The following is a 25067-nucleotide window of genomic DNA, read 5'->3' as shown; positions in this document are numbered from 1 at the left end:
CTACTTTTTCCGTGATGGAGTGTTCAATACTCACAATCAACATTTGTGATCATGAGACAAACCCACACGGAACGTGAACTCTTGTCCATCAGGAACGGTGTTCTGTGAATGTTTGGGCAGGAATTGTTGATAATTATCTCATCGGATCGTACCTACTACCACAAGGCCTGGGGGAGTATCGCATATTTTTGAAAGAGGACCTGCCTGAACTATTAGAGATTGTGCCACTGGCTGTTTGTCGAAACATGATTTTTTTATGCACGACGGTGCTAAAGCACATTACGCTGCGGAGATGCGAAATTTTCTCAACGCATTCTTTCCGAACAAATAGATCGGCGGAGAAGGACCAGTGTCTTGGCCACCTCGCTCACTAGATCTTAACCCTTTAGATTTCTTTTTCTGAGACCATATGAAACAACTAGTCTATACGACGCCTGTACAATCAGAGTAAGATTTGCTTTCTCGAATTTTTGGTGCTGCCTGGAGCATTAGGGAAACGCCAGGAGTGTATTAACGCATCCGCCGGTCTCTTCACCGCTGCTGTAACCCTTGTATTGAAGTGGCTGGTCGAAACTTTGAATACGTTTTGTAGTGACAGTTCTTACAACCGTCCTCTTTTAATTTTAACAAAGACTCTTCTCTGTACATTGTTCCCTACAATTCTCTTCGGTATGCAGTCCCGTTACACGATTTGGGACCAGAAACATCAGCCTCTGTTACAACAAATATCGCAAGTGGAACGAATGTTTTGTCTCACGTCAGTCACTTTAGAACTTTAATTGGAAAAAAGGAAAATACAGTAGTCGCATTTATGTGATATACTGATCAAAACAAATGTGCTCAAACAGTTATTATTATTATTATTATTATTATTATTATTATTATTATTATTATTATTATTATTATTATTATTATTATTATTACGAGTACTTTAGTTGCCTTTTAATAGTAGTTCTTGTTCAATTCCTGTAGCAGTAAATTTGGAAGCATTCTCAAAAGCGTTGCGATATCATTAATATGAGCACATCTGCAATCAGAATGTCTTTATCTTCTGTTACGTATCAACTTGTGTTGTACGTATTTTTTACATTGCAGCCACGTGACGTTTCCAGTGAATTCTCGTACAACATTTTTACTAGTACTTTCTGAGGAGGTATGAAACCAGGCACAGTGATTATTACCATCTTTTAATCTGCGTGTATGAATACTGATCTGCCACGTAGTATTATTTCTAGGCAATGAGATGTCTTTTACATGCTCTTGTCCACTCATTTTACGTCATAAAATGTCCGGGAATCCTTAACGTCCTTTAGGGAATCCCTTGCGCCGCCACTGCACAAATTTGAAAACTGGAAATTTGGATAGAGGAGATTAGGATACTTTGACGATATCATGCCGCATCACGTCTACGCTCAATAGTTAGTGAAATATTTAAGTCTAAAGTTTGTTTTCCCACGCTTTCGGCAGCCCATAACACGTAATCGATGCCGTTTTCGCCCTATGTTTATTAGAACTTTTTTGTTGGTTTTACTCTCGGGAATCACCCCTCTGTTTTTGTACAACGAATTTAGCGCCATACTGAATATAACCTTAGATACCAGATCTAGAGAAATCAATCTGCTAATCGTTTAACACAAAAAAGTGTTAGAGCTTCATTAAACTACCAAACGATGACTGGAAACTCAAGTGATAAAGGAAACCGCTGTTTTGGTAACGAAACTTCTGTGTTAGTTTCTTGAAACCAAACAAATTGTGACTTACACCATTGCAATTTTAACATGTCTATATGAAAACGTTACATATATGATAAAGATATGGTATCTTACTAGTAAGTTGTAAAGTTTAACTCAACCCGTTTCCGGAGAGGTACTGATGATCTACTGTGGAGTAGAGTACATTTTTCTGTAACAATATTGTGTATGCTGATAGAATTAGGTCAAATTTAATATATGAAATCAATTCTTAGTATATTAATCGAATTGTGTAACTTAAGTTCGTAGACTTGTCACTTATGGTGTAACAAGATCAGTAGGCAAACACTTTGAATATGTTAGCAATCGTTTCTCAACAATTTAGCAGAGCTTAGTAGACAGCTGTCTCATTGGTGTGTTCAGTGGATCACGTTAAATCTCACGATTTTTAATATACAGTGAGTTTAGTTCTCAATTTGTTTCCTTGTGGAAGTGCCTTCCTAGGATACGTAGGTGAGTAACAGTGAATATGTGGATATTTTCAATATTGGATCCCGTCTTCTATAAACCCTGAAGCTTCAAACAGATGATAATTTTCAATCAATCAATTAATTGTTCATGATATTAAAAGTAATGGCAAGTAAATATTCCACGGGTCGACCTCGTAGTCTGGAGATCTCGACAGAAAAGCAGAAGATAATATTTTGTTTTCTTGTATTGTACGCTTGTTAGTTAAAGTTCATATACACCTCTGAATATAAAATGTGTGCTTTAGGCATTAAGTTGAAAGCAACTGATACATATTCATCTCATACAAGTCAGAGCTTCAAGTTTTGCCTATTTAGGATTCTTCTAATACCTCCTAGTTATGCGAATGTCAATCAACGCGATGGGTTCCTGTCACCACGGCATGGCGCGTCCTCAGGTTGCGGATCGAGGAGAAGGCCTCTAGATATAGAGGTTAGCTGCGAATATACTGAATAAGCAGTCGCGGACAGACGACTAGGAGTGGTCCTCCAGCTTGGGGGTTTGGGTAAGGCTAACACCCTCATCCTGTAAAAAAACGTACTTGTTCAGAAACATTCACAAAAGCCTCGGACAAGGACTGATAACTTGGCACGACATAAGCAAAAGAAAATGGACATGAGATTTGGAACATGGAATATTAGAAGTCTTTATAGGGCAGGCGCGTTAAAATCTGTAACGAGTGAGTTAGAGAAATACAGGATGGACTTAGTAGGAGTTCAGGAAGTTAGGTGGGAAGGAAATGGATCTGAGAATTCCGGAAATTTTACGTTCTTTTACGGGGAAGGAAATAAAAATCACCAGTTAGGAACAGGGTTTTTCGTTCACAAACGAATATTACCAGCAATTAAACGGGTTGAATTTGTTACTGACAGACTTTCTTTTATTACTCTTAAGGGACGGTGGTGTGATATTATTGTTTTAAATGTACATGCTCCAACTGAAGATAAGGGTGACGATATAAAAGATAGTTTTTACGAAGAAGTGGAACGGATATTTGACCAACTCCCGCGATACCATATGAAGATTCTATTAGGGGATTTCAATGCGAAGGTAGGACGAGAGGATATTTTCAAACCGATTATAGGGAACGAAAGTTTGCATAAGGAAAGTAATGACAACGGTGTTAGACTCGTGAACTTTGCAACATCCAAAAACCTAATCGTGAAGAGTACAAAATTCCCACATCGCGACGTTCATAAATACACTTGGACATCACCAGACGGAAAAACACATAATCAAATTGATCACGTTTTAGTAGATAGAAGACGACAATCTAGCATAATTGACGTCCGGTCGTTTAGAGGGGCTGATTGTGACACTGATCACTACCTGGTAGTAGCTATAATACGGGAGAGATTATCGTTGAATAAAGGTAATATTCAATGTCCGAAAACGGAGAGATTTAATTTAAAGAAATTAGAAGAGAGCCAGGTAAGAGAGGAATACCAGATTGAAGTTTCGAATAGATTCGCGGTTTTAGAAGACTCGGAGTGCACTAGTGTTGAGGATACTTGGATTGAAATTAGAGATAGCATTAAAAGTTCAGCAATAGAAAAATTGGGACACGCAGAAATACATAGGAACAAACCATGGTTCGACCAAGAATGCATTAAACTAGCAGAGAAGAGAAAACAGGCAAAATTACGGTGGCTACAAAATCCGAATGAAACAACTACACAAAATTTCGCAGATATCAGGCGGGAAACTTCCAAAACTTTTAGAACAAAGAAACGGGATTTTTTGAAAGCTAAAATTAAGGAACTTGAAGATAATAGTAAAAATAAAAATATTCGGGACATGTATAAGGGGATCAGCGAATTTAAGAAAGGCTATCAACCTCGTGCTTATATATTAAAGAAATCGGACGGAACAGTTCTCACCGATACGGATAGCCTCTTAAATAGATGGAAAGATTTCTTTGACGATTTGCTGAACACGCAGCCAAAAACTAATGTGCGTGGAGAAAAGGAGGTACACACCGCAGAACCGTATATTCCAGAACCCAATCGAATAGAAGTGGAAGCCGCTATAAAGAAATTGAAGAAACACAAATCTCCGGGTGTAGATGAAATTCCGGCTGAGTTAATTTTAGCTGGAGGCGAAAAATTGTGGAGCAAGATACACAAACTCATTCTCCTTATCTGGAACAAGGAAGAATTGCCACAAGAGTGGAAAGAATCAATCATTGTTCCAATTCACAAGAAAGGCGACAAAACTGACTGTAATAATTATCGAGGCATTTCTCTTCTGTCAACATCCTATAAAATCCTTTCAAATATTCTGATAGCAAGATTGACCCCATACGCAGATGAAATTATTGGAGATTATCAGTGCGGATTTAGACGAAATCGATCAACTATCGACCAAATATTTACCATTCGCCAAATACTCGAAAAGAAGTGGGAATACAATACCCCGGTACATCAACTATTTATTGATTTTAGAAAGGCTTACGACTCGGTTAGGAGAGAAACATTATACAACGTTCTTACAGAACTTGGAATACCGAAAAAGCTAATTAGATTAATTAAGATATGTTTAAGTGAATCCCAAAGTAAAGTCCGGGTAGGAAAATTGTTGTCCACGAGCTTCCACGTCGAAAATGGCCTGAAACAAGGAGATGCGTTGTCGCCATTATTATTTAACTTTGTGCTGGAATACGCCATAAGGAAAATCAAAGATAGCAACCAGGGCCTAGAGTTGAACGGCATTCACCAGGTTATGGCATATGCTGATGATGTAAATTTAATAGGGGATGATAGGAGAACAGTAGAAATAAATGCAGAGATCTTATTAAACGCTTGCAGGGACATGGGTTTAGAAGTAAATGCAGAGAAAACTAAATACATGGAAGTGCGTCGGGACCGTAATACGGTAAATTGTGGAGGCGTTAAAATATTAAATAATGCTTTTGATAAAGTGGATACTTTCAAATATTTAGGATCAATATTAACAGACGAAAATCATATTCACGAAGAAATTAAATGTCGACTAAAAGCAGGGAATTCGTGTTACTATTCGGTTCAAAATCTCTTGTCGTCGTGAATTCTGTCGAGGAATTTGAAGCTTAAAATATATAAAACGATAATCATGCCTGTTGTTCTGTATGGTTGTGAAACATGGTCGCTTACTTTGAGGGAAGAACATAGACTGAAAGTATTTGAGAACAGGATCCTGAGAAGAATATTCGGACCCAAGAGGAACGAGAATGGGGAATGGCGGAAACTTCATAACGAGGAACTACATAGCTTATACGGTTTACCCAACATTGTTAGGGTCGTCAAGTCTAGGAGGCTTAGGTGGGCAGGTCATGTAGCTAGAATGGAAGAAAGTAGAAACGCTTTCAAAGTCTTGACTGGTAGACCCATAGGAAAACGACCATTAGGAAGACCTAGGCGCAGATGGGAGGACAATATTAAGATGGATCTCTCAGAGATAGGAATACAAAGTAGAAACTGGATGCAATTAGCTAAGGATAGAAGTCAGTGGAGAGCTTTTGTGAACGCGGCACTGAACCTCCGGGTTCCATAGGCCATAGAGTTAGTTAGTTTAGTTAGTTAGTTAATCAACGCGATGATACAGAGTTAATTTTCTTATTAGGGGGAAAATTTTATTTACTTAATTTTTTTAAAACTAGGTTTAGTTCGCATATGCTGGTAGTCTTACATCACGTTAATAATTAACATTCCCTCTTGAAATTATTTTCGAGATCTTATTAAAAACAGCATGTAGGACAAATTTTTGACAAACGCAGCAAAAATTAGTAGCTTAATGAAACTTGCAGGATAATTCTCTCCATCGCTGCAAGATAATGGTAACCCACAAAAAGGTTGTTTCGAGAAAACGGCGATTTAATATTTTAGAAATTTATTAATTGCATAAACATACATGAATCGCAGATGGCACTGTTATCAGCCAAATTTGAAATCATTGGCTTAAGTTTTTACCATCTAGGTTTGTAAAATAGAGTTAGGTCAATTTTCGTAAAAATGAGGATTGCCATTATCTTGCAGCGAGGGGCAGAATTTATTTTCATCAAGTATAATGATATTCTGAAAGTCACCAAACATCCTTCTTGAGCTTCATCCAATATGGCTGCCACCTTCTATAGCACTGTAATGTTTTCCTTGATTTCTTACCTTAGAATCCTGTAAACGATATTTCATTTCTTTCTTCCAGAAAATTGTGGAATAAGTACGATAACAATAGAGACCGCACAACTAATCAAGGGGAAGCAGGGTACTTCAAAATAAACAAGAAATCAGCAAATCCACCTTGAATAGATTTATCTATTGAAACGGAGCAAGCAGAAATAAAATGATAATGTTGTTATTCCGGATGGGACACGTCTTTAAATCAAGGAAAGTGAACTGGTGTAGCCTTAATCGACCTATTGTGTAACCAGAGCCGTAGCTAGAAGCGGACGAGCAGGGCGGTCTCCCCGGGCGCTGATTGCAAGAGGATGCCAAACAAACAAGAAGAATGAAAGAAGTGTTGGAAATGAGTAAACGACGGGTGTCGCCCCGAGAACGTATTGGCGCGCCTTTAAATCAATATTGTTGTCGATTTGGAAAGAAATAGATTTGTTAAAGACTTTCTTGTTCGCTCCGCTCTCAACCCAAACGTTTCAATAAAAGTCAGAACAAGTTTTTACTTATTACCGTAAAAAGTTATTACATATGATTTGTTAATGACGATGTGATATACAAGGTGCCGAGTAATGACTTATAGTTTAAGCAGGAACATTTTCAAAATCAGAAACGATCAAAGTCTGAAATACGTGTTTGGCGTTTTGATAGTCATGAGTTTGCTTTGGTAATCACGCTTTTTTACCTAATCTGATTAATCACGTCGGTGAGAATGAAGGCTTTAAGAAATTTGCAAAGAAGGCTCCTTCTGAATTTTTGTTATATTTCACAAAATACTTTTATTGTAAAAGAATCGAAATTAAAATGTTTTTATATGGTCACAAACAGAATAAAATTACAGAAATTTACAATCATTACTGGAAATTAGTGTTGTCACTGTTTTGAACATTTTAAAACCACATATTTTCTAATATATTAAAATTCCACTTCTTATTGATAGTATGAAACGTTGTAAATAGTTGTACATTTTTATAACTGTTCTCCAAGTGTATTTGTATACAACCAAATTTAGTTTTGTCAAGTTCAAGAAAAAGTCCAAAATAAGTCTCTTGAAAAGAGCTCTTATTTGTAACAGAATACATAATTATCGCTTTTGATGTTGCAAGGGTGTGTCCAGGCAGCTAGATAAAATGTCAACGTAGTATAACAGCAAGAGCTGCTTTTATTATATGTAAAAGAAAGAAAAAGAAAGGAAGAAAGAGAAAAAGAAGATTTTGGTAAGGTGAGTGTAGGGGGATTGAACCTCTAGCTACGTCCATGTGCTTAAATCAGATGAAATAGACAGAGCAGTGCTTTAACGCAGTATCTCACTGCATTTCATTTAAGTGTAATTAGTGATTCTTAGTACTTTGTTTATTTTATGATTTATGCAAACTCATAAGATTTCTCTTACTTCATTTGATGTTTTCTGTAAGACATTTTGCAAGTTCATGTAACATTTTCATATCTCGATGTCAAACATATAATATCTAGTAATATATTGTAGTTGTGCTTATACTGTTTTAATATGTACTTTAAAAATTTTTTAAAAATTTAAAAACTACAAATTTTGTGTCATTTGTTGTCAGTACTACCAATATAATTTCGGTTTACACAAATCTTGAATATACGAATCGCCTACATTTTCTCTTAACATCTGTAAATTCCATTACTTAGGTTAATTGGCGAATCTTGGAGAAGTGAAATTTGAAGTCAGCCATACAAGTTCTATGCTAAATTATCATAATCTGTCTCATCAGCCGATTACCTGTCGAAACTTCAGAACAATTTGCCTTGTTAGTTTTCTCAATACTCGGTTTCTGAAAGTCTCCACCCATTTATAGAAACTTATTTTGTTGTTGGTTTCTCTTTTTGCGGTGTACTAGGCCTATAATAATCCTTATGAACCATTTTTTGAGTGTTTTTTTTTTCTAATTCTTAATTCAAGAACATATATCATTTTCTGTCTGTAATGTTTTCGCCATTTATTTCTTTAAATAATAAAAAATCTAACCGAAGCAAATACTTAATAATACTAATCTGTGGTACAGTTTCAGGAATTTATCTTCCTTTTTGAGTCAAATTTTCCATATTTGTGTTGAAAACAATGATATATTCGTCGAAACTGTATCACAGTTTAGTAATAATAATTTTCACATTTAACTATGGTTACATTTTACTTGCATTAAACTTACAAGTAGTTCCGTACCTAAAATGAGGAGGAGTTTTACTTCTTGTTCACTGAGCTCTAAACAAATAAACTACAACTAAGTAGTGTATTGATAGGATTCAGGTGTGTATTGAGTTGGTTCATTAGTTGGTGCAGTTTGAACTCAATGGATACATTTTTTCTTTGAGTTTTCAAGTAATCAAACTATGGATCACTGATGCATTCCTCTGCGTTGCTCACAATCTGTTCCCAACGATCAGGTAGTTGTTGAATGTCTTCAAAAAGAAAAAAGGAAAAAGGAAAGAAAAAGATAAAAAGAGAAAACTCGGGGTTTGAATGTATAGAAATCAATAGTGAAATTTTGCAGCTGATCATCGTTTTCGAAGCATATGCCACAGAGTGTTTTTGCAGTGACCGGAAAGTGTAGAAAGGCGTAGAAGTTACATATGGGTAGTCCAGAGTTCTCCATGTAGACGATGATGGCATCTCGTTTATTCGGCTTTTTCTTTCTTGAAGTGCTGAATGAATACTTTGGAGTTGATCACAGTGTACAGAGCAGTGCTTTGGATCATCTCTTTCATGTTCCACTAGACACACAATTTTGTCTTCTTGGGATGGAAATCCTGAATGGGACATGATGAACTTTTGTGTTTGGGCTGAACCATTTCTTCTTCTGTTTAGAAATCATGTACAGACACAGTTTGTCATCTTGAGTAAAATATTGATAAAGGTTATGGCGACATGATTTAACACGCTGATTCTTGTTGTCTGCACCGAGTAAATGAGCAGGGCTAGAAAAATCTTACTTGGAAGTATTTGCCAACCAAAAAATCTACTAGCCAGATCATTTTACAATCACAGTGTTAACATTTACCAAATGTAAAAAAGTACTCGCCACTAGTGTCTGGATTTTTCAAGTCCTGTAAATGAGGTACTATAGTTTCAGTTTTTGACCCTTTGATATATATGGAAGGTGTCGCACTATAAATGCATGTCAATTCTCAATATCCATGCCTTTTCCTGGGTACTTTGACAGGATCACGTGGAGTTGTTCAAATGGTCCTCATCAAAGTTGGGCGGGCCACAAGAAAGTGGATCATCACTCAGATCAAGATTTCCATACGAAACCTATCAAACAATTACCGAGCGTCCGTTCAACAATAGTGTGCTCTCCAGACACTACTCACACACACACACACATATATATATATACATGTCTGGATGACTCTGTGGGACTAGACAATTTATTGAACTTTTACACAAGAAGACGAGAAAACTTCATTTTTTTTGTGCGCGATTAATAGCGGAAAACTTTTTTTTTTTTAGCTCAGAGTGCATTCATTTTTTGGAACAGCGAATGGTACTGAATTGTTGTGTTTATGTTACTAATGAAATATAACACACTTTTGGAATTTTATAAAACAATTTTCAATATAATAAGCTGCTCAAAGCACTGAATATTTCCTGGAATGACTGCTGTGGACTGGGATCAACCATGACGGGTATCGTTAGTGAATGGCATCTGGCCATATTTGAAGCATTTGATTCACTGAAATGTGTTTGTGTGACTAGCTGTCTGATACGCTGTTCAAAGCACTGAATGTTTCCAGGAACGCCTGCTGTGGGTTGGGCCCGCCATAATTGGGATTGTCAGTGACTGATGTTCGACCATATTTAAAGCGCGTTCACCACTCAAATGTCTTGTCGCGATTGAGTATGTCTTCACAGTATTTGTGACTGAAGTATTCTGAAAATTTCCAGCTGGTCTAATGCCTCTTTTAATAAGTACTTTATTTCCACATGCTGCTCTGCATGTTCACATTGTTATCCGCCGTCTTTAATAACGGTTTCTGTACTTTTGTGCGAAATGATGTTACCTACAAGAAGTATGACGCAGTTGCCAGTTCCCAATACATGCACTAATTACAATTTGGAATTCGATTTTAAATCTGTATAACAAAGAGTCTCGGATAAAGTTGAACGTCTCTCATCATTCCATTTCTATCTCATCATTTTTTTCTTCTTCCCAGATAATTTATTCTCATTCTTATACATGCCTACATTTTTAAAGCCTCTTCTTGCTTCTCGTTTCTTTAAGCATCTTGTTTCTTCTTCATTTACTATTACACTCTATACAACACATTATGAATTATTATTTTTATACCCTTATTCATATACCTACAGAGCACCTCATTTGCTTCCTCAATGCTTCCTTTCTCAGTCTTATAGCTGCTCCTATTTCAAGTAGATATTCACTAACAATACTACCAAGAATATAAAAACTAATATTTCTGGCGTTGTTAGTCCCAGTCTGGGCCAACCATTTGCTGACCTTGAAGCACGAGGAGTTAATTCTATGTTGCAATTTAGCGCATACTCATGAACTTTTTCAATCAGTTACTCATGTACGGTTTAACCTAGTAGCATGACGTGGCAACAACAGTGTGCTTTCAAGAACATGAAGACATTATCAGCCAACGACATGCGCGCTCTCTGGTTCTGTTTCTGCTTTACACAAGTACTATGTTATTGGAAGACGGATCATGCAGCGACACGACTATAGTCGCTTCTACTTTCTTTCCATATATTGCTGGAACAGTTCGGTTCGTCCTAATCGCTTGTTGTCTCCTTCTTTTAAACACTTTAAACAAATGTTCAACTAGTTCTACTACCCTTTAGATACAGACAACACAAAATATGTAGGTAGAAAACTGTAATGTTGTTTAAGTTATTTCTTTGGAATTTGCCTAAGATAATAATACTCAAAATAATTATAAGAAAAGACCGATTACTCACCACAGCCATTAAAAATAGAAGAGAGCCCAAAAGCCGAACTTTCCGATCGAATCGAATTTCGAGGTACTGAAAAAAGAGTTCAAATTTAATAACAGCAAATAATTGAAAATACAGATATTGTTTTCTTAAAATCACATTAAAAAAATAGTCATGTTTAATTTTTAATGGACAAATACATAGGTACTATCTGTTTATAAGATTTATAATAATAATAATAATTATTATTATTATTATTATTATTCTAATAAATACATGTCGTTACTTCAAAATCGGGAGCTATTAATTTCGAATAAGGTTATCAGGCATCCTGAGAGAGTTTACCAGCGCATTAACTGAGTTCCATGAGCTTAATGCTGGATCATATCTTTAAAATATAGGCCGTGGGTGACACCCCTATCCTTGCTATACTATACCCTACTGTTAAAGCTCTGCTATGTAGAGCTCTGATAATACTCCGGTGTATCTGTATGCTATAAAGTAGTATACAGTCTCACTATTATGCAGTACTACTTCCCATTGTTGATATTGATGATTGTGGATGGTTTTAGTATAAACTGGCATCACAGACTATCCGAACGGTTGTTAAATAACTGAACAAATGTGCGAAAATAGTAAGTTCGAAGTTATGTTACAATATCAATTAAAAAAAACTACATAATTAAGCTGCTAATACGGAATACCAAACATGCTAGGTTAGGAAGTGCACTATGAATCAAGCAAACGGCCTAGGATGGAAAAGAACGAATGGGTGACAGCAATAGCTGCCATTCAACTAGGAAAATAGACTTTGGCTAGGACAAGAAGAAATGGAGAACATACTATAAACTAGGACCCTGCAGGAATAATGGACCATAACATAAGTTCTCATTTAATAAACTCTTATTAGTTTTGGTTCGAATTCTTCGACGGTAATGGTATCTTAATAATAAGTGTAATTATCATCTTGTCTGAACTGACACAAGAAATGATTTAACCACGGTTCTTTAGTTCTGTGCCGCTATACAGAAGGTCGATTCGCGTATATGTGTCCAATTTTACACCCGTACCCCTGACCACAGAAGCGACCGAAACAAGTGGTTGAACGCGTGTGCTATACCTGGAGGTCCATTCTATTCGTCTGACAATCGAAACTGTGTATCGTGTGCATCATGGCTCCAAAGGTGAACCGTTTTTGGAAGGGCTACGTAATTGGACTTTTCCACGTCATATATTCGGTTTCTAAAATTCAAAAGCAGTGCAAAGAAAATGGTTGTGCATTGGGTTCGACGACTATTAAGAACATAATCAAGCAGTATAAAAAAGAAGACATACCAGGTAAGCATTCACTCACAAGGGGTCGAGGAAGCGAGCGTGTACCACAGTGACTCCACAAGTAGCTCAGAAGTTGCGGCGAATGGCCTTACAAGAAAATCCCCCTCCGCAACGTGTGATGGCAGATCGACTCCACATACCACAGTCAACTGTTAACCGCGCCCTGAGTGGGAAATTAAACCTCCGGAGGGTCTTTAAAAGTCATGGACATTACCTAAGTGCGGCCCATCGCCGTGAGAGAAAGACCAACAGCAGGCGCCTCTATAAACGCCATCTATCTGGGGAAAAATGGAAGTTTGTGGTCACACTAGATGAAGCATAGGTGTATCTATCAGATTGTGGCAAAATTCGCTCGATAACTTACAGTTCCCGAGATGCAAAAAGCCGTTCTGCGTGCATCCGTCATTGCAATGCATCTTTCTCGAAAGGATTTATGGTTGTCGCCGATTACTCTTATCAGGGCAAGTTATCGATTCGTCAGGTCCCTAAAAACTGTAAAATCAACTCTGTATTCTTTCAGCAACATGTACTGACCCCAATTTATACAGAATATCTGCCTTGTTTGTACGCGCATGCCATAAAGCAAGTTTCCTCCTCACATACATCTCTTCTACTCAGAACTTTCTGAAGCAGATGGAGACAGACACCGGTATCCGTGCTATTCCATTTCATGATATACCAGTGAAATCACCAGATGCCAGTCCCATGGATTTCTGCGGGTTTGGTCTACTGAAAATGGCACTTTCTTCTGGTCGTGTCACTACTCTCGAGGGCCTGTGGAAAGCCTGCCGAGAGGAATGGGAGAAGATTCCACTTCCTGTACTTCGTCGTAGTCTTCTACAGTGGAAGTTACGGTGCAGGGCTATTGCCAAAACACATGGCCATCACATTGAGGACAACCGATGGTGGTCCCATGGATTTTAATAAGGTTAGTGCTATTTCAAAATTGGACACATATACGCGGATCGACCTCTGTATTTCAGGATTTCTTCAGTCTTAAAGTTAATAATAATAATAATACTCTTATAATGGTTATCATTCTTGCTTTGCAATTCACCAACCTCGGCTTCGAATCTCGAGGCAGAGCCATCCTCATGAGCTCTTTCCAGCAAACTCTGAGCTACATACGGTACATCTTTAGATTGGACGTTAAGAGCACAAGGAATTTCAATTCAATTACCAAAGTTGAGGTACAAAGGTACATGTAGTTTTTATACAACATTTAAATACTTGATATATGTATATCATAAGAGTTATATTTATATATATTTAGAATATCTGCTCATAATTCTTTCAAGCACTGAAAGGAGTTTTACGTAGAGATCCTAAATGTGAAATATGTCTGACATGACCAAAATTAGACTTGAATTCCCCGTTCACTGAATGGCCCAAATATTGGGTCTAGTCCATAGAAGCCTACTCTTTTTCCTACTATTGTTTTATTCTTGTTAACTGTCATAGTGTAAAGAGTTTGCAGGCTGTGCATGAAGATGGATTTTTGGATTGGAATTTGAGTTTAACGTCACTTTTAGCACCAAGGCTATACGATACGGGACCTACTCATGAAAGTGGAACCAGAACCATATGAGCTCCTGCCGGGAATCGAACCCTGGATTCCCATTCTAAAGGCGCGTACCCTAACTGGTTAAACACGAAGGAGCTCTGCATGGAGATTTAACACTCACATCAGAGTATTGATGCATTCTGATAACCACATTCTTCTATTCATATACTTTTACTTACCTCATAAACGGATGTGAGACGTAGTTTATAAAACACAGGCAGGTAGACGGTGGCCAAGAAGAAACAAATAAACGGCAGTGCAAACACTATACCCCAATATTGGGTCCCATATGCGTATATTTCTGCTGGCATTCCCATCATTGTGTTACCAGATATATAACTGAAAAAAGAAAATGAACATTTCATTTTTTAAATAGTATGCCCTTTAGGTTAAAGAACATTAATTTAATATGATTTGGTGATCAAAAAACGTAATATTTTTTTTTAAAACATCGACTCGCAAAATTTAATGATTTTTTCACCCTCTAATTTATACCTACTCATAGTGGGAGACATAATTCTTGCACAAAAACAGTGTAATTGCATACTTTCACACTCATGTCACTCTTGCTACCTTTACATCCACTATTCTTTAACAGTTTTACTTTCACTCTTCTTTTCTAAATTATAACAGCAAAATTCTGAAAATAATAGATAAAATCACTGATGGCTATTTACTTACGACACACTGAAAAGATTACATGCGTCACAGTTCAGTTAATCTCTTTACCTTGTTGTGGAATTTACTATTTTAATATCATTCATCAACTGTAACATCTTTTTAATACATTTCTTTTTCTCCTTTCAACTTATCTTCTTTCATGTTCTTGTAATCAAGTTCCTTCTCAGTTAATATCCCTAATCTAAAATTGTTCTTTCCTTTACTGGTACGTTTCTAACACCTTCGTATTTGGTTTCAATTCGATTCAGCATATTTCTTCATTCTTCATCTCATCCACATTTTGACTAGTTGTTTCAAAACTATCTTACCAACCTAGATTGCATTAGTTTTATTTCCAGCTCCTTCGATCTTCTTTTGTCCTTTTTGTCTAGTGTTTATGTTTCTGTTCAAAGAGTACAATACTCCACATGAAACATTTTAAGATTTTTTTTTTTAAATTCTTTATTCAAGGACCCATAAAATAGTTTTCTTTTTCCTAAATACTTTTCTCACCATTCCTATTCTTGCTTTTATATCATATTTTCTCTTCATGTCTTTACGACTACTACTATTACTCAGGAACTTACGTCTTTTATTGTACTTGACACTCCTAGTTTCCTGTTTAACTTTCTTTATATTAATTAGTGAGGAGGAAAATAAAGATAAGTAGTAAATATTGTAATGTTCCACGTGTTTGTGTTTACAAACATTACACGTGCTCTTGCTTATAAACAACAACGACATGATTTTACGATGGAGTACTACACCTCATGTTGGATTACTACAGAAGAGGACGACGGATCACCATCGCCAACTACAAGTCATTTGATGACGAGGGAGCGGCAGCGCCAACGCCGCCAAGAACGCCTATATAACGAAGAGGATTCAACGGACAGTCACCAGTCTGCGATTGATCATCTCTCCTCTAGCTTGCCTGGAGCTCTAGAAGAAACCCAACCTAAAAGCATCTAGTTTGCTTCTCAAGGCTTTGCTTCCTCTCGCCTTATCTTGCATGGAGCTCTGTCGATATCCCAACCTCGGTTGATTAGTCTGCTTCGGGGCTCTGTGACTCTTAATCCCCTCACTACTTGCTCCAACCATTGAAGTTTCCTACTCCACTCTGCTTAGCTTGCTTTGGAGCTCTGTAGATATTCTGCTCTAAGTCTGTACGGTCTTTGGCTACCGTATCTCACATTAGAGAAAGTTTATATTGTGATATTTCTGTAGATACTGTTGTATTTTATTAAACGCTTTTATAATAAACAAGTAATGGGAATCGATTCCGGATCTAATTTACCTATTCCCACCTCTCCCTATTCCCACAAAGTTAAAAATTTTACAATATTCAATAATGAACATTATATCTTACCTTGATATTAAAGACATTGCAATGGGGAATATTCCCATATTCCGCCCACCCATCAAATATTCTTCCGTGGTATTCTGTTTCGTCTTAGCGAAAAAGGCATAGTAGACTCCAATGAGGGCAGAAGCCACCAACATTACTACGAAAACGCTGTAATCCAGCCAATCAAACAGTTCAACAAACTTAGTTCTTGGGACATCTGTTGTTGTTGGAATCTCCGTTGAAGAATATTGATCGCTGTAATGAAAGAAATGGTATAATGAAGTTTGTGCATACAGTGTGATTCAAGAACGACCGTGCAAAACTAATGTAAGTTATTTATACTTGACTAAGGCTAACACAATGGCTATTGCAAGATAATGCTTGTTAATCTTCCAAATTTTACCTGCACATTATTGAGGCCTTTAGTTATCTATGTGAGTAACTTGAAACGTTAGTGTTCCTTAAGAGACTACATGTCTGTGTAAACAGATCGCTTTCTGAAATTTAACATCTATCAATGTAGTGTGTTTGTTTTCTTATCGAATCTTTCTGACTCCATGTTTAAAATAAATATAAACCAAAAGACTTTAAAGAAAAAGGTCGCTATGATGAACTACATTCGGAGTTTCTTTTACATAATGTTACAAAAAGGGAAAACATGTTTAGTGTTGTATATTTCACGATGACGTGTGTGTGTTAACACTCAGAAGCGGTGCAAATCCGTGAAAAGATTACTTACAAATAATAAACCACTAAAGATTAGAGGCATCTACAAAATTCTTATTTGATCTAACACTCTTCAACGATCAGGAAGATAATTCACAAGGATGTGAGACAAGGATACATGATTCACAAGGAGCAACGTGTTATCCAACATCTTGTAATCAGTGTCAACTGTAAGTTTTGTTAACTTTTCTTTCTCCTTTATTATTTTTCTAATAGTAAAAATATTCGAAGGATAGGTAGCATATATTTTAGACAGTTGATGAAATTCCTATCTTGACTAAAGTTGTTAGAATAGTAGATCTTGACGAGCTTAGTTTAATATGAAATATTATGTAGTGCACGGACTACACGGACTACACAAGTATTACACGGAGAAAAATCCGTTCTCCAAACAACGATATATTGTATAAATATACGGAATCCTCTTGCTTACTACAGAAATCAGTATGGAGCATACGTTATCCGTATGCTACATAGGCACTGACATTAGGTGTTACATCATACCATTGCAGGATGTTTGGTATCTAACAGTCTTCCTTATATTATATGTATATTACCTTCTTCAATTACATATGGTGATCAGAAAAATGGAAACACCTGTAGTTGGCAACACGTCAGATGTATGGGTTGGCAGTGGTGTCGTGGTGCCCGCAGAGCCGGGCCGCTGGTGGTGGCGTGTTAGGTCGGTCTATATACTACGTCAGGCGCAGTGGAACAGCAGTGTCCAGTGGCTGTAGCAAACGGAGGTAGTGCAAACTGGGAGACCACTCAGATTTTCAAACAGGGCAAATTGTTGGTGCGCGGTTATGTGGAGTGAGTGTGACGGCAGTGGCTACTATGTCAGGTGTGTCGCGTGGGACAAGGTCGAAGGTGATGACGGCCTACACAACACATGGGAAGCGGAACAGTGGGCGGAAGAAAATCATGAGTGACAGGTCACGCCAGGTATTAAAGCGCATTGTCACGTAGAACCTTCGTGCCACTGCGGAGCAAGTGACGAAGGAACTCAATCAGCACCTCCCCCACCCTGTTTCAACAATCACAATCCGCTGCGAATTACATGACATAAACTTACGGGGTCGTGTTCCACGGGCCAAACCGGTCATCAGGAACCATAACGCTTTCGCACGTCGCAAATGGTGCCACGACCATGCAACTTGGACCGTTGAGGACTGAAAACGTGTGATATGGTAGGATGAATCATACTTTACCTTATTCCCAACCACGGGCCGTGTTTATGTGTGCAGAACGCCCAAAGAAGCTTATGATCTGCAGTGTCTCCGCCCAATTGTGAATCATGGCGGTGGCTCGGTGATGCTGTGGGCCGCCATGTCATGGTTTTCATTGGGTCCTGTTGTCACACTTAGCGGACGAATCACTGCCAACGATTATGTCGCAATTTTAGGAGACCACTTGCATCCTATGGTTCGGATGCTGTTCCCGGAAAATGACGCCATCTTCCAGGATGATAATGCACCCATTCACACAGCTGGCGTTGTTGCAGCGTGGTTTGAGGAACATCGGTATGAAGTTCAACCCCTCCCCTGGCTCGCCCAATCCCCAAATCTCAACATAATTGAACATCTGGGGTCCGTCTTGTAAACACGACTCCGGCGACGATTTCCACCTCCATCCTCTCACACAGAACTGGGCGATGCCCTGCACGAGGAATGGTGTAAAATTCCACTTGCTACCATTCACGACCTCTATGTCTCCATTCCACGTCGCATCAAAGCTGTTCTGAAGGCGAATGGTGGCCCGACACCATATTAATCTGGTAAGTTGCAATTTCGTTCAGGTGTTTCCATTTTTCTGATCACCATCTGTATATGTCATGTACGTCCATTTGAATGTGAGATCCTGACAGCCTATATTGTTTCATACAGAAAGTATGTACAGATGGAACACTTATACGGAAGGTATTATAAAACATGCGTTTTGAGTTATACGTCTGTTTTACGTTAAGTCCAAAAACTACAAGTTTTACAAAAGTAACATGCGATTTTACGGACGCCACGTACATTTTTTGTCAGTGTAGTTCTTGAGTTATGTTCCATCTAACTTGAGGTTTCGAATTACTCTGACAAAAATAAACTTGCTATCTAGATCAAAAATATATAGAAGGAGCCTGATCTTGAACATAGGTATAAAAAAGGAATAGATGTTATGTTCGTTAGCTACTTTGCAAATAGAATGTACTGTAATAATTCATGGTGTACCTTCTGTTAAACGCCCATTTTTTTTAACTAAGCGTCGGATTAACAGCATCTCTGTAAAGAAATTAATTAATTTCATTATCAGCAGCATTCGCTGCTTCACAACAACAACAACAACAACAACAATAATAATAATAATAATAATAATAATAATAATAATAATAATAATAATAATAATAATAATAATAATAAAATTAATACACAGCAATAATCGAATACACTATTGAACTTCCTTTAGTATTGTAGACTCAACCGTATTTTTTCAGTTCGCATTTTTTTATCAATACACGTACACCGTAAATAAATGTGTGCCTTATCCTATATACAGTATTTCATTCAACTGACAAGTTAGATTTAAAAAATGGTTATCCTACGTTTTTCGTTATCATTTGGGCATGAAACAAGCGCCGGAGAGATATACTAACCCCGTATACGAATGTGTAATGTTGGAGTGCATAACTTGTATGATATGATGCTTTACTTTTTATAAAAATTTCAACACTTCCAGTGTACCCCTAAGAAATGCAAAAAAAGAAAAATAACTGCCATTTTTGAAAATATCCAATTAGAATTGAACAATCTGCACAAAATTTGCAATCAATCATTGAAAACAGCTTCTTTCTACAGTCTATGATTCCCGAGAACTCAGTGTCGAAAGGATTGGCCATAAACATATAAACTTTTCTTGACCGCTAGCATATAAACATAGTATTCTAAAATATTGATATATTCAGTGAAAATATCAAAATATTCCAATTTTTAGAAAACTTAGTGTATATTTCTTTTGAAGATTATGTGTCTTACTGCTGTGGTTTGGGGTTACAATAAGTGCTGAAGGTAGATTATTCACTTCAATAATGCACAACATCATTGATTTTATATAAGATTTCGTTGTAGGAGTCAAATTTTACTTTTAAGAAGTATGCTATTTTAGGAATACTTCGAAAACGTGCCAATTACAATCTAATTATGACTTTGAATCAATTATTTAACTTGGCGCCGCGTAGCGTAGTCGCTAACACTCTCGCCTTTGATGCAGCTCTTTCCGGCCAGCTATCTTGAGTGAGACTTTTACTGGGTTTCCCCTCATTCACACCAGGCAAATGCCGGGATGGTACCTAACAGAATAGTCCCAAGTTGCTTCATTCCTTCCCAAATCCTTTCTTCCTTCTCTTTCATCGGATAATGTGATTGCAGAAGCACATCATTCGTAATATCTGTGACGGGCTAAGTGGCCATAAGATGCCGAGAGCGCGGGAATCTAATACCTAATCCTAGTCCAATTATCTACTTATCATTTTGAGCCAGTTGCAACAAGTATAATGCAACGATAATATGTATGTGTTATAAAGGACAATGGCCCTGTACATAAGATTTTTTTTTTTTGTTTAAAGACAGACCTGTACATTTTTGTTGTTATATGTTGTGGCCATATATGTACAATCGTGTCCAAAATGTTTGTCGCATATCTATAACTGTCTTCTTGGTAGAATATAATTTGAAAATGATTTTGCAGGGTACTTTTAATACGGATACTATGCGTATAATCGGGAAATGTATATTTGTGGTAAATGTCATAGAAAAAGAATTATAAATACGAAAATTAAAATGGGTAAAACAAAATGTTGCTAAGTGGAAAAGAAAGTTTTATTTTCGTTTTTTGTTCTTATTTACTGTTCTTTTGACATGAAATTTTCCACATACATGTCTTTGCCGATTATACACATACTAACATTATAAGAAATACCGGGCCAATTCGATATCAAAATTAAATTTCTCCAACATATTTATACATATGCGACAATAATTTTGGACATGAGTGTACATGTAAGCTGCTAAGATATAATAAGTAAAAGCGCCATCTTAGCAGGATGCATTTTTGGAATTGCAGATAATAAATTATAAATGTTGGATATATTCAATGCCTTAGCAGAATAAAGAAATAATTTGTTGGACTAATTATCGTAGAAGGTTTTGGAGTTAAATACAGTTAGATCAATCAAACTGGGGTAGCAATAAATATTATAATTTTAATCATACAATAGTTAATTGTCAGGGGTGTGTCACTCTAAAAGTGTCTGTGTGTCACCGTTAAGAGAAGCTAAGCAACAGTAGATAAGTATACTGGTTAACAGCTTACTTTTCTACGAATACGAGTAATACTTAGTTAAAAAAATAATGCTTCGAATAGAAGAATAATTGTCATTTATTATTGCCAACGAATATATACTTTGAGCTCCAGAAAAGTTAATTTTCTTCGATTTATGAAAACCTGTGCATTATAAGTTATCCAGAAGCATGTGATTATCTTCAGGTCAATGTGATCGTGGACTGATGTGTTTCTCGCTTTTGGACAGTGTTTTAAATAAACAAAGCTTAAAGTTTCAAAGTTAATCATAATTGTGATTTATATTTTATTAACCAAATTACGTACTATCTTGCTAAAAGCTAACTTCTAGAAATACTATGTCGTTGGACGTTCGATTAAGAATCAGGTGTGGAGCGTGGCGCTTTACGGATCAGAGACGTGGACATTGAGAGAAGCTGAAATATCCAAGCATTTGAAATGTGATGTTGGAGCAAAATGCGACGTTGGAGGAAATGTGATGTTGGAGGAAAAGGAATGAAGACGTACTAAAAGAAGCTAATGGCAGACGATAAATCATGAAAATAATAGGATAGATGAATACGCTTGGCCATCTTATTCGGCACTCCGATTGAATCACCGAGTTGATAGAGGGAAAGCAGAAGGAAAACCAGGAAGAGGAAGACCAAGGATAGAATGCAGTTACGAAGAGGAGACCTTATCAAAGTATAAACCAGCTCTCCCAAGGGAGAGAAAAGTTTTGAAATTTCCATGTTGCCCACTAAACTATTGGCAAAGAGGGAATAAAGATACTGCTAAATGAGTAGCTTTACAAAGTAATATATTTTAGCATCACTTTAATTTTAATATCATTGTTATCGATATTAAGTTTACACAATAAAACATGTTTTTTTATTTGTTCGAAAACTACAGTCATTTATGCTATTTTGTTTAGCCTATTTTGTTTAGCTTATCGATTCTGGTATGTTTTATATTTGGTCATTATTTCTCATACTCTAATAACAGTAAACATATTCTTATGATTTCGCAACTCGGTTACTTACCTTTCTCCGTATGTTTGTTGAGTCTCCATTGCTGATTTTGGGTGTTTCAATATCCAATATTTTCACAAATATTACCTAGATATAATTTTAATTTTAATATTAATAACCAATGTTTTCACTGCATTGTTCAGAATTTCTTAAATAATCTCAACTTTCCACCTTTGTAAAGATTGTGGAAACATTGGCGATAATTAGTTTGTCAACAGTGAGTGAGATTTGAGTCTGAGTTCTTTGTTTCGAATCATGACGTAATTCCTTCTGCAACATCTTATCAAATAAATTACAACTGTAGCATGTTTTCCTAAATCCTTAGCTTTCAAATATGTGTACATCTTTTTCTCTGTTTCATGTAGCCTTCAGAATGAGGAATTAAATTCTGATAACCTTCATAGGGTTTTACTGGTGATTATTTTATATATTGCCTCTGAGTTACCCAGTTATTTGTAAAAGATAAATGGCTCTAAGTTTAGCAATGTTTGTTCAGAGAGGTAGTTGCTTTCTTATTACCTTTGCCTAACAACTTTTGCTTTCGTAAGGTTTCAACGGAAATATAGTTAAATGCGCTTCATTAAGCTGTTATGGTGGTGAACCAAATAGCGCCTAGGTAGCGAGTTCACAATTACCTTATCTTTTGTTGACATGCAAATAAGAGGGTTTATTTCTTGTCTGGTATTCTTTGTAAGTGGAAACTGGAAATCTAATGTTTCGTACATACTGTATGTTATCTAAAATAGCTACGAAACAATTAGCACAAAGAGTTTTTAAAGGAACAGCTTCAGAGGCCTAATCACTGCGAAATCAAAATATTGCTAACCTTACAGTAATTATATGATATCTTCAAATAGATAAAAGATAATCGAAATGTGGAACAAGAGTGCGATCGACAATATTATTTTGCATGCGGCACCGTTATCAGGAGTCACCAAGTAGCTTTCCGTTTGCAGCCATTTATAAAGGCGAAAATAAATGCCGGTTTTCTAAATGGCTGGAAATCGAAAGTAGGTAAGTGAGTCGTGATGATGGTTTGTCATGTAAAATAATTATCTAGGGAGATGTTGTTCCACTTTTCGATTATCTTTTATCTATTTGAAGATATCATATCACATAATTGCTGTAAAATTAGCGGTATTTTTTATTTTTACCATGGTGGAGCCACTTATGGTGCAAAAGAGTCGAAAAATAGATGAATGGCTGAAGTTTCTTTATTTCTTTGCTGGCGACCTACCAGTGAGCACCAATGAGCCAATGATATGATCCTTCACAACTCTATCGATACTTATAAATTCCTTGTATTGAAGAAAAAGGTGTAATTTTCATAATTCCATTGAAGATATGTTTCCAATCAATGGCGGTTTAACATGTGAAGTTACAAGCAACTCTCTTATTTTTTAAAGTTTGTTATTTTGTGTTTCGTCTGTTAAGAATTAAAATTCAGATCTGTTAAAGTATTTTGTTAAATATCGTTTTATAGTTAGTTAAATGAGCAGAATGCCTGCTGCTCTTCGTACATGGAGAATAAGGTTTCTCGATAATATTCGAAAGTCATACGCAGTTGTTCTGGTTTCCAATTCATTTGTTCATACACGTTCGATTTCATTGAAGTTACTTAAAGCTCACACAATTGCTACTAAGTTATTTTTCAGAATGCCAAGAGTAAGGGAAATCCTAAAGCGATGAATTCGCCGATGAACAGAACCAAATGATGAATCCTAAAGCGATGAACAGAACCAAATAATTAAGCAAACTTCCAATTATTTTAAGAAATTAAGCAAACTAAAGTTGAAAGCAAACTAAATAAGATCTTGCAAACAAACTCACAACATATACTTCCGTATAGTAGAAATGTTATTCAAAATTCATGTGTTTCAAAAAATTCTAGAACTTCTCCTTAAATATATTTTCCATTCCCGAAACGTTGTCAGATCGACTTTCTGCGTGATATACATTATGTTTGTTAAAATGTCGCAGTAAATGAATATCGTGCATTTCTTCTGATTGTTTCATAAGATGTTGATAATAATAACAGAAAATCTTATTCAAACATGTAACCCTTGGAATGAAATTACTCAAAACTCTCTATTTCAAGAACATGATAGATAGCCTCCAAATCCTAACTTTCCTTTTTCTTTCAATTTCTTTGTGAAACTTCTGTGTTAGTATTGACGTCAAATTTTGTTTCGTCAAATTCGTAATTTTCTCATTCAGAATACTTCCAATTTGGGTGTTTCATTACAGTTTAAATGTTTGATGCCTTAGCAGTGACATTAAGTAGAAGTTATTCAAGAAAGAGAATTATATTCAGAATACAAACAACTCATATTAAAAACACACACACATAAATTCCAAGTAGAAAAAAGATTAAGTGCCGGTTTGTTTAGTGAAATATAGTTAGATCAATTGTTAATCCGCTTCAACTACTGTCCCTAATCAGACCACTGTCGCCAAATTGTCAAAAACTTTTACTCCAGGAAAGGAAATGAAACAGCGATTATTATAATTGGCACTGCAATCTCCAAATAATGTTCAAAATCCTTGTGCAAGTTCAGACCTTGCAGTCTTGATCAAACAATCCTCTCTTTGCAAAACGTTTTCTTCTTGAGAATAGATTTAGTTACATCAAACGAAACAAAGTATAAATCATTTTTCAGCCAATTTACGGATATGTTTTCATTTCAAATTATACTGTCAACATTTTCATGTTTCAATGTTAGGAGAAGATTCCCTTTTAAAAATGTTAATTCTCAGTTATTCTTTAAAAACGTTCATACTAATCGTGTAAT

General features: G+C 36.3%; 1 protein-coding gene across 1 annotated transcript in view; it reads right to left on the bottom strand.

The window, feature by feature from the left end:
- The window catches only part of LOC145667684 (sodium-coupled monocarboxylate transporter 1-like), a 73528-nt gene extending 51020 nt beyond the window's left edge, over positions 1–22508 (bottom strand). The window contains exons 1-4 of the mRNA XM_081735142.1: positions 22288–22508; positions 16217–16450; positions 14367–14526; positions 11313–11378 (exon numbers count right to left, since the gene is read on the bottom strand). Of these exons, the coding sequence (XP_081591268.1) occupies positions 11313–11378; positions 14367–14526; positions 16217–16450; positions 22288–22316 (489 nt within the window). The 5' untranslated portion in view covers positions 22317–22508. The remainder of the gene's footprint in view (positions 1–11312; positions 11379–14366; positions 14527–16216; positions 16451–22287) is intronic.
- Between the last annotated feature and the right edge of the window lie 2559 nt (positions 22509–25067).

Source organism: Thermobia domestica, chromosome 13, assembly GCF_964235325.1.
Source record: "Thermobia domestica chromosome 13, izTheDome1.hap1.1, whole genome shotgun sequence".
Taxonomy (NCBI): domain Eukaryota; kingdom Metazoa; phylum Arthropoda; class Insecta; order Zygentoma; family Lepismatidae; genus Thermobia; species Thermobia domestica.
This window is presented reverse-complemented; position numbering and strand designations above follow the sequence as displayed.